This window comes from Sarcophilus harrisii, chromosome 1 (genome assembly GCF_902635505.1).
Source record: "Sarcophilus harrisii chromosome 1, mSarHar1.11, whole genome shotgun sequence".
In the NCBI taxonomy this organism is placed as follows: Eukaryota; Metazoa; Chordata; class Mammalia; order Dasyuromorphia; family Dasyuridae; genus Sarcophilus; species Sarcophilus harrisii.
The window spans coordinates 701,749,963-701,765,937 of NC_045426.1; the positions used below are offsets into that span (position 1 = coordinate 701,749,963).

Below are 15,975 nucleotides of genomic sequence, written 5' to 3' on the forward strand. Positions count from 1 at the left end.
ACCTAGAACAGAGCAAGGAAACTGTTTAACTGAGACTCCTTGCTTTGCAGTTGAGAATAGCCCCAAAAATAGGTAACCTAACCTCAGCCTGACCCGAGTTCAAATTCTACCTTAATTAGCTGTTAGCATGTAACTTGCCCTTTCTGTGTTTCGGTTTCCTCATTGGTAAAAAGGGCTCGAAGGAGCCCCTGCCTCCTGGGATGGTGGGAGGGTAAGCAGAGATGACTCGTCCTGTCCAGGATGGGAGAAGGCCGGCCTTGGGGGCCATGGGGATGAGGTTCTGAAGTGTTTGCTGGGTTCTGAAGGCGGCTCTCAGCCCCTCCCCTCCCTCTCCTCACTGCGCAGACTAACATGACTTTTCCCTGCCCACGTTCCCCCCCAAAGCAAACCTCGGTCTTGGACTCGAGCGCCCTGAAGGCCCGCGCCCAGCTCAGCAAGAGGAATCGGCGCCGGGCGCCCGTCTCCCACTCCCTCAGGAGAAGCCGGGTCAGCGAGGCAGAGAACTCGTCCCCGTTGGTGGAGGAGACCGACAGCGCTTGGATGTTTAAGGACTCCACAGGTAGCTGCCCCTTCCTGAGTTCAAATCCCGCCTCAGACTCTCCCTAGCTCTGTGATCCTGGGCAGGTCACTTCACTGCATTTGCCTCAGTTTCCCCTTGTGTAAATAAGCTGGAGAAGGAAATGGCATCACTGGGGTCAGAAAGGGTTGGCCATGACCCAAATGACTGAACAAGAACCAAAAAAATCAGAATAAAAACAGCACCTCTCTTTTGGAGGACCAAATGAAATAATTATAAATTCTTAAATCAGAATCTAGTGCATACAGTAAGTGCTCTATAAATGCATACTGCTACCATCATCATCTTCATCATTGTTATTTGAACACTTGAGGGTACGGCAGGGCAGGGATTCTCTATTTGGTGGATGGATAAATCCCGTGGGGAAGAGCCTTGCCCAGCTTCAGTTAGGAGACTGAAGGCCTTCTTCAGGGAGCCTTGCCTTCAATAGAGATTCATTGTTTGATTCTGTGGCTTGTAGTGACTTCTTTGCCCTGTTTCCTCCAACAGAAGAGAAATCGGTCAAGAAGGAGGAGTCTGATGAAGAGGAGAAGCCGCCCAGGTCAGAGAGGACCCCTGTTAACCAGCCCCAGCGGCTCCCTGTCTTCCCAGGCGTGGATCCTTCTGTACTTAAGGTATGGCCACCTGGCTTTCTCATTAGTGAGCTAGATCTTCCACTCTTGGCCAGCCACCAGCCCAGGTCAGCTGCTCTTCGTCCCTGTCCATCTCTGGAAAGGGAGGAGGGGACTGTCCTCTGCAGGCTGCCTTCCGTCTCCATCAGCATCAAAGGAGGCCCCTTGGCCCAGGGGAGGGAGAGATTCTGAGCCTGGAGCCAGAACTGACCCTCGACACTGATGGGGTGATCCGGTTCAGTCTCCGTGGACCCCTTGTCTCATCTATAAAACGCAGGGCTTGGACTTGGGAAATGTCAGCTCGAACAAAGGGGTCCCAGGCTGACTCAGAAAGCCACACGTTAACGTAATGCCAGAGAAACTGAGGCAAGATAGAGATAGAGAGTTTGTAATAATTTATTTGAAAGGGAGAGATTGTGCTGGGGCTGTGCTGCCCCCGGGGCTGATGTCCAAAGCATCCAGCAGCCAATGTGAGTTCTCAATGATTTACATGTACCCCTGGCTCAGCTACAGAGGTAAACTGAGACAGGGGCAGAGCCAGAGCATAGAGAGTGGGAAGGGGACTAACAATCTGGTTCTGACAGGATGGGGAGAGGTAGGGGACCTTCTGATGATGTCTAAGATAGAAAGCCTTTCTCCTTATCTGGATCATGTGATTAGGAGGGAGGGATGGTTTTGCGGATCGAACCAAACAATTAGAAACCGAGGCAGAACAATTTAGGGAAACTGGGTCAGGACAATAAAAGGGAACTGTGGCACAACGTTAGCTATGTTTATTTATTTTGTTACATATTTCCCAATTGTGCAAAGGACGTCTAGTGAGTGTCCTTTGCAGGACTCTGTGACCCCGTGTCCTCCTTGGGACTCGGGAGCTCTTTGGACCTCGGCTTCCCATACCAGGGAGTTCCTGAGGAACTCATGTATTCTGGTCACTGTTAGTGATAATAATAAGTTACCATAGTGCTTCCACGGCTTACTGTTACTGTCAGGAGGAGGAGGAGGAGGAGGAGTGGTGGTAGTGGTGTAGTAATAGTGATGGCTGTAGTAATAATAGCTAGCACTGATAGAGTGCTTAAAGGCTTTTTATCATCATCATCATTAGAGAGAGGAGGAATGATAGCTGGCATTTACATAGTGCTTGAAGATTAATTATTATTATCAGCAGTAGTAATAGTTAATAGCTAATATTTACATAGTACTTACAAGGTTTATTATTATCAATAGATGTAGGAGTAGTTAGCATTAGAGTGCTGAAGACTTAATCATTAGGAAGAGGAGGAATGATAGCTACCATTTACATGGTGCTTGAAGGTTTATTATTATCAGTAGTAGTGGGAGTTGTTGTAGCAGTACTACTGTAGTAGTAGAAGAAAAAGGAGAAGTAGCTAGTATTTCTATAGTGCTTAAAAGTTTTTTTATTATTAATTATCAGTACTAATAGTACTGATAGTAGTAGTAGTAGGAGAAGTAATAGCATATGTAGTGCTTAAAGGCTATTATTATTATTATTATTATTATTAGCAGCTGTAGTGGTAATAGTAGTAGAAAGAGGAGCAATAGCTAACAGATAGTAGTTGAAGATTTATTACTATTATTATTATCATCATCATTAAGAGGAGGAGGAGTAATAGCTAGTTTTTATATAATATTTGGAGGGTCTTTTTTTTTTTTTTTTTTTTTTTACCAGTAGTTGTAGTAGTAGTAGTAGTAATAGAGAGAGGAAGAGAAGTAATAGTTAGCATATATAATACTTGAAGGTTTATTATTATTATTATTATCATCAGTAGTGGCAGCAGCAGTAGTAGTCTAATAGTAGTAGAAGGAGGAGGAGTAATAGCTAGTTTGTACATAGTACTTGAAGGTTTTTTTTAGCAGTAATAGTAGTAGTAATAGAAGGAGAAGGAGTAATAGCTACTATTTACATAATACCTGAAGGGTTTTTTTTTTTTAGCAGTAATAGTAGTAGTAGTAGTAGTAGAAGGAGAAGGAGTAATAGCTAGTATTTACATAGTACTTGAAGGTTTGTATTTTTTTAGCAGTAATAGTAGTAATAGAAGGAGAAGGAGTAATAGCTAGTTTTTACATAGTACTTGAAGAGTTTTTTTTTTTTTAGCAGTAATAGTAGTAGTAGTAATAGAAGGAGAAGGAGTAATAGCTAGTATTTACATAGTACTTGAAGAGTTTTTTTTTTAGCAGTAATAGTAATAGTAGCAGTAGTAGTAATAGAAGGAGAAGGAGTAATAGCTAGTATTTACATAGTACTTGAAGAGTTTTTTTTTTAGCAGTAATAGTAATAGTAGTGGTAATAGAAGGAGTAATAGCTAGTTTGTACATAGTACTTGAAGGTTTTTTTTAGCAGTAATAGTAGTAGTAATAGAAGGAGAAGGAGTAATAGCTACTATTTACATAATACCTGAAGGGTTTTTTTTTTTAGCAGTAATAGTAGTAGTAGTAATAGAAGGAGAAGGAGTAATAGCTAGTATTTACATAGTACTTGAAGGTTTGTATTTTTTTAGCAGTAATTAATAGTAGTAATAGAAGGAGAAGGAGTAATAGCTAGTTTTTACATAGTACTTGAAGAGTTTTTTTTTTTTAGCAGTAATAGTAGTAGTAGTAATAGAAGGAGAAGGAGTAATAGCTAGTATTTACATAGTACTTGAAGAGTTTTTTTTTTTTAGCAGTAATAGTAATAGTAGCAGTAGTAGTAATAGAAGGAGAAGGAGTAATAGCTAGTATTTACATAGTACTTGAAGTTTTTTTTTTTTTAGCAGTAATAGTAGTGGTAATAGAAGGAGTAATAGCTAGTTTTTACATAGTACTTGAAGATTTTTTTTTTAGCAGCAATAGTAGTAGTAGTAGTAATAGGAGAAGGAGTTTTTACATAATACTTGAAGGTTTTTCATCATCATCATTAGGAGGAGGAGGAGTAATAGCTGGCATTTACTTGGTACTCCAAAGGCTTGCAAAACACTTTACAAATATTATCTCATTTCCTCCTCACAACATCTTGCTGAATTAGGTATGGTTCTTATCCCCATTCAGAGGTAAAAGGTCTTGCCCAGGTCATAGAGCTAGTTAAAACTGGCACCTGCCATACACGTCATTCTGTTTGCCCAACTCAGAAAATTCTCCCTAAACAAGTAGATGTCTCTCTAGTACAAGAGCCGGTGCTGTGACAGGACCCGCTCACGTCTTTACTTCCTCCTCCAGGCTCAGCTTCGGAAGCGGAATGAGTTGGACAGCCCTGGGGAAGTCCAGGCTCCAGCCCAGCTGGCCAAGTCTCCCAAGTCGCCCTTCCAGCCTGGGGTCCTGGGCAGCCGCGTGCTGCCTTCCAGCGTGGAGAGGGAGGACAGGTGAGGGGGCAGCCCTCGGAACCTGCTGGCTGGAGGAGAGGGGAGGGGACCCCCCGGGCTGCCCCTTTCGTCTGGGGCGCGAATTTATCGCTCTCTGTATCCTCTAACCTGCGTGTCCCTTAAGTTCCTTGAGGGCAGAAGCGGTTTTGGTTTTGTGGCCGTCCCAGGCCTCTGGGTCAATGTCAGGCACATAGTGGGAATGTTTGTGGGTGACATTCACTAGCCAGGTCGCCCTGGCTCCCCTGACCTGATCTGCCTCTGTTTCCCCATGTGTACAATGGGCACGATAATAGCACCTCCTTCCCAGGGTTGGAGTATGGCTCCCATATGACGGCAGTTGTAAAGAATTTTATGTATCTCAAGTGGAATAAAAACGCCGGCGATTATGCTCTATTGTTAAAAAGAAAGGGTTGGGCTAATTAGACTCAAAATTCCAAATCCAATAATACTCTCTTACTCTCTTACGTTGGACTGGTCTTCCCTTCCAAATAGTTTTTGCTGACCCTGCTGACTTCCTAGGCGGGTTTGGGCTCGAAGGCTTCCCCTTACCCGGCCTCCTAAGCTCTTAACAAAAATGTGGCCTATGATTTTTTCAAATAAAATGAATGTGAAAACACATTTTGATGATATTTACCTTGGAAAAAGTCAGTCTCGGGGCCTCAGTTTCCCTATCTGTGAAATGGGGAGGTTGGTCTCCAGAGCTGCCTTCCGGCAGAGGCCCTCTGAACCATGGCTCTCCGCTCTTCTCTGGTCCTAGGTCAGAAGAGATGTCTCCGCAATGGCTGAAAGACTTGAAATCCAAGAAGAGGCAGAGCCAGTATGAGAATCAAGCCTGAAAAGGTAAATGGCGGCACCAAGGGCAGGGAACCGAGACTTGGGTGATAAAAGCCCGGAGGATTCTGGGAGGACTCTAGAGGAAAGAGCTTTGGGGAAAGGTTAAGCCTTCTAGAAAGGGGGTTAGTGCTCATTTTGTCCCAGAAAAGGGAACACTGAGGAATATACACATTCTCACTTATTTATATTATGTGCCATATTATATTAACAACTATGATGATTATCTAATACTATAGATGTTACATGTAACACACACGATATTATATCAATGTTCTATTTAGTATATTGTTGTGCTATTTAATACACTGTCATATAGAAAATGTAAATTTATGTTATTACATTATTTATATTACATATAGTTTTTATATTATATATGCTATAGTCTATGGTATGTATAGTATCTATATATATATAATATATAATATACATTATATATAGTATGTATCCTACTTATAGTATGCATATTATACATGCATATAGCACAGTTATACATGCATACCATATAGTATATATGTAGAATAGAATAGTATTTATATAAACAATATATATTAATTATTATTATATTATAATATACATATGATACACATAAGCAATAAACAATATTGTCTATAGTATTTGACACTATGTATCTATATCATACATAGTATCTATATCCATAGTATGTATTAGATGTAGTTATATACATATAACATATGTGATATACATACACACCATATATAGTGTAGAATAGTACATATATATTCTACACTATGGTGTGTATGTATGTCACATATATAGTATGTATATATTTATCTATAGTATGTATAAACAATATATAGTATACGTTGTCTATGATATTACCATATAATTATATTATAAAAATAATACATTGCATCTTATGATATTAGACCATATAATCACATATATATTGCATGTTGCATGTAATATCCTGCATAATTAGCCAAGCACTTGTATCACATGTGATCCCGTGACTCCCGTTATATGCAGGATTCCATTTATTAGTTTTGCTTGGACCCTCGGCCAGCCCGAGCAGTGTAGACACTTGTATAGACGCCCCTCATCAAAGGCCCTACAGGTGCTACTATCCATGAGGAAGCAGATTTCAGGCCTGACTTCAGAGCTAGACCAGGGCCAGCATCTGTTCCCTGCCTCACTGTTCCCCTTCCCTCCTAGGTAAAAGAGAATGCTGAAGTCTCATTAACAGAAGCCTTAATTGTCCAAACCTGAAGACAAAAAGTCCTGCTGCTGTTTGCTTCCTGCCTGCGCGGTTAGGTGCCTGATGGGCCGCGAAAGCTGCTTAGTGTTCCGAGTCCCAGAAGGGAAGAAACTCTTTGGTTCCGAAAGGGAAGGAGAGTCACTTGGGAAGAGCTTGGAGCCAGAGCTGGTCCTTCCAAGAGCCTCCCCGGGCTGCCCTCCAGGACTGGGGAGCATGTTCTCTCTGTTCTCTTGTTCTTTTTGGTGAAATCCCCCATTTTCACCCATTTCAGATATCCTCAGCAGCCTCAGAGACAAATGCCTTCCTTGCGCGTTTAGCCGGGACGGAGTGTGAGGGGGCCGGCATTGTCTCATTGGTCTCTGGACCTATCTGAATTGGGATCGTGCCCATTTCTCTCCTCACCGTGCCGTAATTCCTGCTGGAGAAAAAAATCGTGTTTCCACAGGGTGCGAAAGGACCAACGGGCCTCCTGCCACGCCCGCGGCCCACAGGGTACCCTGCTCCTTCTGTAATATAGTGTTTTTTGATCAATACTCCCACTGGTTTCTTACCCTCAGAGATTTACAGGCCTGATTGTAAAACGCATCAATGAGTGGAGGGCGAGCGGAGCCGGATCAGCTGCTTCATTGAAATGCCATTTTCTGGTCACTGGAGCTTGGGGGAGGGGGACAAAGCAATAATTCCATTGATTCTCTTTCCCATCTGACGTGTAGGTAGACTTTTTATGTGAAAAGAAAAGGAAGACGTGGGATATATGGCCTCATGTCTTCAAACACCTCAGGTTATTCCCACCCGATTATTTTAGTCATTGTCTTTGTAAATAGCGTCTTTTCCTTCCTTCTCCCCGTTCTGATTTTGGTGGGTTAACCGATCTCCCGGGATCTCTAATGCTTCTCCAGAGAAAACGTGCTCCTGACCGGCACTGTAAACCCCCAGGCCCCAGGTTAGCGGATGGGACGACCTTTGGCCAGCTGGCAGTCTCCCCCCTTTCTGGAGCCGTTTCCACAGTCAGCGTGTCTAGAGATTCCATAGTCAGTTGCATTTTCGGTTTCTTATCAATCCTTCCCATTTTTGGTTGTTTCTGTTCTACCCTGTTTTAAAAAAAAAAAAGTGCTCTTTTCAAAAAATAAACCCAAATGTAGACTGGAATGGACTTCCTGAGATTCTCACCCTTTCCTGAGACTAGAACCAAGAGAGGGAGGGAGTGAATGGCCTAAAAAAATCTGGTTTCCCTTTGCCTGCTACCTTTCTAAAGCAGGAGTACCCATGAACTGCCTTCCTCTCCGATCTCTAGGAATCCGAGTCCCCCCAACATGTTGGCCTTTAGGGGATGGTCCCTTCCTGCCCGACGCCCAACATCCCAGCTAACCAATGGGGACAACCCACACTCACACACAGCCATTAGAGGGCCGTGAGCGGCCACGAACTTTGTGCCAATCCCATTTAAAAGAAGCTGTAGAGAGGCAGATGCTGGCAGCTTGCACATCATGGGCTGGAGTCCTCTGAGACAGAGATGGAGTGTAGGACATTTTCTGGCCCCTCCCTGGAAATGGAAGTGGACTCTTGACCTCCACATGGATAACTTGAACATACACATCTCTGCCTTGTCTGATGGGAGGAAGACATAAGGTGCCAGGAAGTCTGTATTTCTTCCGTCCCCTTGAGTTCACGGTCGTTGAACTCCCAGCGATGGATTCCTGGTGAAACCTTCCCCCCTCCTTCCTCTCCCTTTTTCCAGTTAAACTACAAACGCTGATACTCTAGATTTTCAGGCAAGGACAGAATGTGGGATGAGATCCTTCTCTTTCACTCCTCTGCCGGACCCCATTAAGAGACACTGTTGACTTGTCTTCCTCTAAATTCAGTGGTTTCTGAACCCTACATTATGCATTGGCTTGATGGGGGCCATTGTTCTTTTCTCACCTCTTATAGCACTTAAAAACCAACTGCTCCAATGGCCAATGGGTGGATAGTCAATGGGATGACTCCTCAGGGACCTCACGGAGAGTCCAACTCTGAGGAGCCTATAACGCCTGTGAACAGGTAGCTCCCGTGTTTCAGAAAGAAGTGGATACAGAGGAAAACGACTGTTTGGTGGGGACTCCTTCCTCCTACATCCCCCTTCGGCTATGTGATCATTTTAAGTCCTAATTTCTTTCTTTCCTCATGCAGCGGTGTGGAAATGGTCAACAGTAGAGGGCTTTTCCAGTCAACAGTCTTATTAAACAGCTTCCCCATTAGCTCCTTGGAGCCTTCTCTCCCTTCATTAGCTGTTGTGTTTACATTTCCAGACTGGGATGAAATCAAAGGGCGCTTGGCTGTACCGAACCCACATCGGGATGTGGCCTTCTGTGCTTGGTCATTGGGATGATATGCACTGAACAGTATTTTAATTGGGAGTAAATAATGCCCCTCCCGGACCTGCAGAGGGAGATGGGTGGCCAGGAAGAAAAGTTCTAATTTCTTCTTGGGATCTAAATTCATGGCAACAGAACCGTCCTTTGGGACTTTACCTCGAAAGCCCCTCATTTTGAAAACTTTGGGTTTTCAGTCATTATTTCCCTAACGCTGCTAAAATGATCCCATTGTTCATGACTATGAGATGTGCCCTTCTGCTTTCTTTAATTTTTCATTTTGGGACTAATTGATGATACTATGATGATACTAAGAAATCCCTCATCAAAACTAACTTTTGCTTACGTCTCTGTCAAAATGGGCATTGGGGCTAGAGTGGAAGTTGTCTGCAGAATGTCCATAAAACCATAAAATCCACTGGTTTTATCTTTAGGCATGAACACTCTTTGGGAGTTCAGCCTGCTCGATTGAAAAGATTTTGGTCATTTTTAAAGGCAATTTAGCCATTTTCCTCTTGACCTGTTCAGTGATTCTTCTAGGAACCCATGAGCCATATTGAGAGTATGAAATCATTTTACCTACAAGCTTTCTTTCTCTCTCTTCCATCTTTTGACAGCAGCCAACTTCTGGGAGCTGTTGGTCCCAATGAGCAAGAAATTTTTGTCCTTTACCGTTGTCTGCTACTTGAATTCTGGGAAAGCCCAGTGGAAATCTTTAACATTGCAATAATATCAATGCTGATGTCCAATTGGGATTCTAGTGTTTCCTGAGGAATTCTGCCAAAATAGAAACCTCATGACACAGGCCTGGAATTTGGTTTATTTTGAGCCCAAGAGCCCAGATGTGTCAACTGCCCAGTGAAGCAGCCATCAGCTTAGGGTGATTTCTAAACTACAAAGACCAATAATACCTGTTTTTTTTTTTTTAATCACAAATTCCTTCATCCTTTGTGTGGTTTTCATGAATATCCTCTGTCTGATGTTGAGAGAGAGAGAGAGAAAGATATGAGATGGAGAAAGAAAAGAAAGAGAGAGAGAGAGAGAGAGAGAGAGAGAGAGAGAGAAAGAGAGAGAGAGAGAGAGAGAAAGAGCGCTATTGAACTCTTGAGGTACCTAAACATAATCGGTTGAGCAAATGATTCCAAGAAGCCCTAGTAAGAAATTATCTGGAAGAAACCTCAGCCCTCCCACCTGTAGCTATTGATTATCTTATCAACTGATGTTTTTAATCTTATAGCAGGGCTCTCTAGGACTCCAGGACTGGTGCATAATTACAAATATGCAGATGCTTAAGTGTGTAATAGATCACCCCAGAAACTCCCCAGTTGGGACCCAGGGAGAGGAGGGAAAATCCTGGTTAAATTTTGACCAAGGACTCCTCAGGCTAAGTCAGCCTCTTGGATTTGGGGAAATGAGTCCCTAGTGAAAGTAAAAACATGAGTAGAATGACCCTCTCTACCCCAAATGCTTCCAGTACCAAGCCCAAGAGCAGGCTTTTAAAAACTTGCTTATTATTATTTTTCCCAATGTTTGATTTGGGGGAACAGGAGCAAGATGCACCAAATCCATCTCAACTATTTGAAGATCATCTTTTTAATTTACTTGGCCAAGCTTAAATGGGAGGGGAGGGTGGGGTAAAGAAGAGAAGTCACCCCAAAGTATCTCAATGTGCCTTTTTCTTCATAATCCATAGCTAAAAATCCCCATGGTGTGGCTGGACCATCATGTCAGGAGAACAGTGTTGTAGAGGGACTATAAACGAGTAGTCCAGGAGGGAACCAAGTGTATTGTTTTGGTGTTCTCGGAATGAAGGCAGGAATGGACCCATGCCCTCAACCATCTCTAGGTGGTGGCCATCTCTCCTTGAATGACTGGAGCCACTGACTGGGTGTCCTGTACTAAGAATGTGAGGCCCAAGTCTGAATGGGACCAGTGCCCGAGGCAGGTGAACCCAGAACCTTCCAAGTGGTTTTAGGGGTGAGCCCATTAATAAGGGAGGAATAGGCTGTGAACAAGTCCATTTTGGACCTAAGACGTTGATTTCTGAGCATGGCTCTGGTGTTATCCCATGGAGCAGGAGATGAATGCTGGCAGGGAGCAATTCCAGTGCAGCTCTCAGGAAATGTAGTAGAGAAGACTTCTAGGATATTAACGCTTAAAAGTAGAAAAAGTCCAGGGCTCCAAAGAGATGCTCTCCCATTTTCCCTCTCTTTGCCACTTCCCAAAGCACTTGGGAGATCATTTCCAGAATGCACATTCCAAATTCCTGGAAGTGGAAATTAACCCAGTTTCCTGTGAGGAGAGTTGAGAGGAAGGAGGAGGGAGAGAGCAGTGGTCCCTGATTTCAGCAGGTCCCAGCTGTGTCCCAGCATATTAAATAGAGTGACTGTACAGAGAATCTGTTTTTGGGTTTTAATAATCTCATTCCAGATAGCCTTATAGTCCCTGTAAATATGGAGCATCCAAAATTAATATATTGTGTTATAGAAAATATTTTGTACCGCATTTGTTTCCTAAGTAATGTCACCCTCCTTGGTGTCATGTACTTGTATGAATACGACCCCCAAGAATGCTCTGTCAAGTTTTTAAAGAATATATATATATATATTATATTTTCTAATATTTCTGCTGTGATCATTCCTCAGATTTAGGCAGTAATGGCAGACGGAAATTGAGTTCTGCTAGAAAAAAGAAATTCTATCGTCTCCGCACCCTTGCTTTTTATTGTTGCCTTGTGGGCAAACAGGCTAGTTCTGTGAACTCTGAACAAATTTAAGCCAGATCATGGGCACTTTAGACATCCTAGAAAGGACCCCCAGTCAGGTTTGTAGAAAATACATCAGTATACAAAGGCTATATTTTTAATGTCAGATGGAAAGAGTGTATCTTGGGATGCTAGCAATTTTTACTAAGAGTTCCTTTCCCCTATAAAGTACCGGATGTAAAGAAGTCCTTTTATATTTTATCACTGAAGAGTTTCCTATTCGTAGAAAAAAAAAAGTGGTTTTGAAAATGTGATCCAGGACTGCAATAAAGAGATGACTTAGAAAAATGATGGTCTCATCCTGTGGGTCTTTGCATGTATAAAAATGTTGCATTTGAATTATGAACATAGAAAATAAAGCTTTGAAGCCAGTTGTATTTAATGAATCGGTGTATCTTTTTGTCAAGCAGACGTCTACAAAATAAATGGTTTTCCACGAGATAAAGGAGTTCTCCTCATCCCCCATCCCTGCTCAGCAAGATAAGAGGTCCTCAGCTGTGTGACCCGGATCAAGTCATTTTACCATGATTGTCTTTATTTTCCTCATATGTAAAATGAGTTGACAAAAGAAACAAACCACTCCAGTATCTTTACCAAGAAACCCCAAATAGGGTCACAGAGAATCTGATGTGACTAAAATGACTTAGATGAGATCTGGACCTGGAATCAGAAAGAACTGGATTAGGATCCGGGCTCTTGCACTTAGTAGAGGTGGATAGAGTACTTGAAGTCCAACCATTCTGGCCAAGTGACCCTTGGCAACTACCATAACCTCTCTAGTACCCCTATTAATTGTGGGAGTAGGAGGAAGGGAAGATGTTCATTCACCTTCCTTACTACAGGAGGTTTCCTTATTGGGAACTCATAATATCAATAAAACCGCATGCCTAGTTAAAATGTAAAAAACCATATCAACATGGGAGAAGGTGATCTAAGCCAGAGGTGCCAAACACTAAAATGTAATCGGGAAATACTTAGCAAAATACAATAAAATGCAGGTGATGTTTTATATGTGGCTTTCCACATTGCCCCATTTCTATCTGAATTTGACACTATGGCTTTGGGCAGCTAAAAGTCTAATCTTGTGGACTCCTTGGGTAGGCCCATTGGAACCAATGGAGGCCTTGGAAAAATGATGATTTTCACCTCCTATGATAAAATACATGGGAATACAAAGAAACTTGGTTATATTGAAATAGTTATTAAAAATCAATTTTCTGGACCCTAGTTTATGAATTCCTGCTCTAGAAGGAACCAATCTGCATTGGGAGAGAGAATTTCCTCATTTGACATTTAAAAAGTTCAAGAGAATTTCTGGATAGTCACTGTATTAATAATGTTGACTTTCTGTTAATGGAAGGGTTAGTGACACTCTCAAATGCCAAAGATCTCTCATGGTGGGGGCTCACAGTTTATATGCCCTTGGGAGAGTGGCTGTTCCTGAGGGTAGCAATCAGCTCTGATGAGTTAATGATTAATGAGAGACACAGAGGGAGAGACAAAAGAGACATAAGAGAGGGAAAGATGGAGAGAGAAATTTAAGGGAGGGAGGGAAGGAAGAAAAAGAGAATGAAAGGGAGGGAGGGAAGGAAGGAAAAGGGGATAAGAGACAGGGAAGGAGGGAGAAAGGAAGGGAAGGAAGGAGGGAGGGAGAGAGAAAGGAGGAGAGAGGGTAAGAGGATGGAGAGAGGGAGGGAAAGAGAAAAGAGGGAGAGGGTAAGAGGATAAAGAGATGGAGGCAGGGAGAGAGAGGAAGGAAGGAAAGGAGAGAGGTTAAGAAGAACAGGGAGGGAGGGAGAGGAAAAAAAGAAAAGAAAAAGAATAAATATTACAAAGAGCTCCTAAATAATGGAAGTCCTTTCCTCCCTTCGTGGGGTGCTCCCCTTACAATAGCTTTACCCCCTAAACTCTAAGGATCATTGCTATTGTAGAATCCGAAAGCCATCTTTCTTCTATGTGTCTAAATGGTCTTCAGTGTGCCTTCTTACACCCAATAATCCCCCCATGTAGCAATGCTCACCGACACTGACTTCCTTGCTGTTCCATGAACGGTCATGCTGTTCCGGGGGCTCCACCAGCAATACCCACAGGACTTCACACCTTCTAACCTTTCAAAGTTCCAAGACTGAAACCTGCTCAACCCTCTTTCTAGATACCCAGTTTTCTCTTTTTGGGAAACCTTTTTCTCATCATACCCCTCTTCCTAACAGGATGCATTATCTCCTGTCAATCCCCTTTCCAGAATATACAGCTAATTGGAAGGAAGAGGAGGAAGAGGGGCACTTTCTGTCCTCCCCGCCAGAGCAATTTCCCCTCAGAGACCTGGAGTCCTCAGCCCCCACACTTGGAGTCCTCTCCCAGTCAATGACTGACGCAGAACTAGATTTTTATGGGCCATCCAAAAGGCATGACCTGTTCTGCTCAGACCAATCACAAGACAGCTCCTGAGTGATGTCATCTGTCTTTCACACACAACCCAAGAGCCATTGTGATCCTTTCAGACTGATTAATGACACATTCACATCTAGTTTAAGTTTCATAAATGGATTCAATCCATTAAATTCAATCCATCCCATGTTTGGGCTTTCTGTGACCAATTGGGAATAGGGACTGTTCCCCACCCTTTAAATATGATCCTATAATAGTTCACCAGAGAGACCAAAAGAAGCAGAGGAAGGCCTCCAGAATGATGGATTTTATATAGAAAATTTGTGAGAATCCCTCTAGTTTTGTCTGCCTGAATTTTTGATTTCCTTCACAGGCTAAGTGTACACTATTTCAGAGTCCGATTCTTTTTGTGCAGCAAAATAACGGTTTGGACATTATACTAATATTGTATTTAATTTATACTTTAACATATTTAACATGTATTGGTCCCCCATGGGGGGGAGGGGGTGGAGAAGGAGGGGAAAAATTGGAACAAAAGGTTTGGCGATTGTCAGTGCTGTAGAATTACCCATGCATATAACTTGTAAATAAAAAGCTATTAAAAAGAAAGAAAGAAAGAAAATTTGTGGGAAAACATGGATAGAAATTGAATAGGCTAGAGGAGTGTATCACTGCTAAACTTCAGCTCCCACAAATTCGCCTTTAGCTTTCCCAGTTCAGACTGAGCACAGCCCGTAAGCAGGTCCTGCTTCTGCCCGAAGTCTTTTCAGAAGTTTTTCCTATTTCTTGTTTTGTGTTTTTTTTTCTGTTCCTATGGACTGAGCTCTCTCCAGCTACTTGGAGAAAGAGTAGGTCTTGAGGAGTCTTCCTAGATCCTGCCTTTGTGGCCTTCTTCTCTGGCTGCCCCGATCTTTAGAGAAACTGGACAATCCGGGATCCTGTTGGACCCAATTTCCAGTGGCTTTCCCCATTACTTCCAGAATGTAGCTGTAAACAAATGTAAGTCATGCTATAGCCACCAGGTGGTGCACTGGATAAAAGGTTCGAATTGGAATTATCTCTGATTTAGGAGCTATGGGAAACCTGGGCAAATCATTTAACCCTCAGTTTCCTCATCTGTAAAATGGAGATAATAATCGACCTCCCATCTACCGGCCAGGATAAAATGAGACAATATGTGTAACGCACTTAGAATAAGACAATATTTGTAAAGTACAAAATTTGTAAAAAATATTGAGTCGTTTCACTTGTATATGACTCTTGGTGACCCCCTTTGGGGTTTTCTTGGCAAAGGTAATGGAAGGATTCACCATTTCTTTCTCCAGCCTGTTTTACAGATGAGGAGACTGAGGTAAACAAGCTTAAGTGACTTGTCTAAGGTCACAAAGCGAGTAAGCATCCGAGATCAAATTTGAACTCAAGGAAATTAGTCTTTCTGACTCCGAAGCGTTCTATCTGCTGTGCCTTCCAATTGTGGTATCATGAAAATCATGATGTAATAATTAAAATTATGATAATATCATAATAATATAATCAATATTAATATAATGACAATAATTATGCTAATGATGATGATGACTAAGACACTGCACTAAGAATTTTACAATTATTGTCTTGTCTGATCATCGTTACAAATGGTAGGTGCTGTTGATGACTCCATTTTACAGATGAAGAAACTGAGGCAGAGAAAATTTAAGTGTCTTATCCAGGCCACACAGCTAGGAAGTATCTAAGATTGGATTCGAATGCATCTCTTCTTGATTCTAGGCCCAGAACCTGTCCTATCATTATTATTATGTTTCAAGCCTTTAAGAACTGTAGAAATATCAGCTATTATTATCATTATTTTGACATTCAAGGCTCCTCACACTGACCTAG

The 15,975-nt window shown here is 42.3% G+C and overlaps 1 protein-coding gene across 4 annotated transcripts in view; it reads left to right on the top strand.

The window, feature by feature from the left end:
- KIAA1671 (KIAA1671 ortholog) overlaps positions 1 to 12,086 on the top strand; it is a 203,873-nt gene extending 191,787 nt beyond the window's left edge. For all 4 annotated transcript variants that reach the window (XM_031948805.1, XM_031948802.1, XM_031948803.1 and 1 more), the window contains 5 exons: positions 385 to 559; positions 1,067 to 1,191; positions 4,399 to 4,541; positions 5,299 to 5,381; positions 6,549 to 12,086. In XM_031948805.1, the coding sequence (XP_031804665.1) occupies positions 385 to 559; positions 1,067 to 1,191; positions 4,399 to 4,541; positions 5,299 to 5,377 (522 nt within the window). In that variant the 3' untranslated portion in view covers positions 5,378 to 5,381; positions 6,549 to 12,086. The remainder of the gene's footprint in view (positions 1 to 384; positions 560 to 1,066; positions 1,192 to 4,398; positions 4,542 to 5,298; positions 5,382 to 6,548) is intronic.
- The last annotated feature ends 3,889 nt before the right edge of the window (positions 12,087 to 15,975 follow it).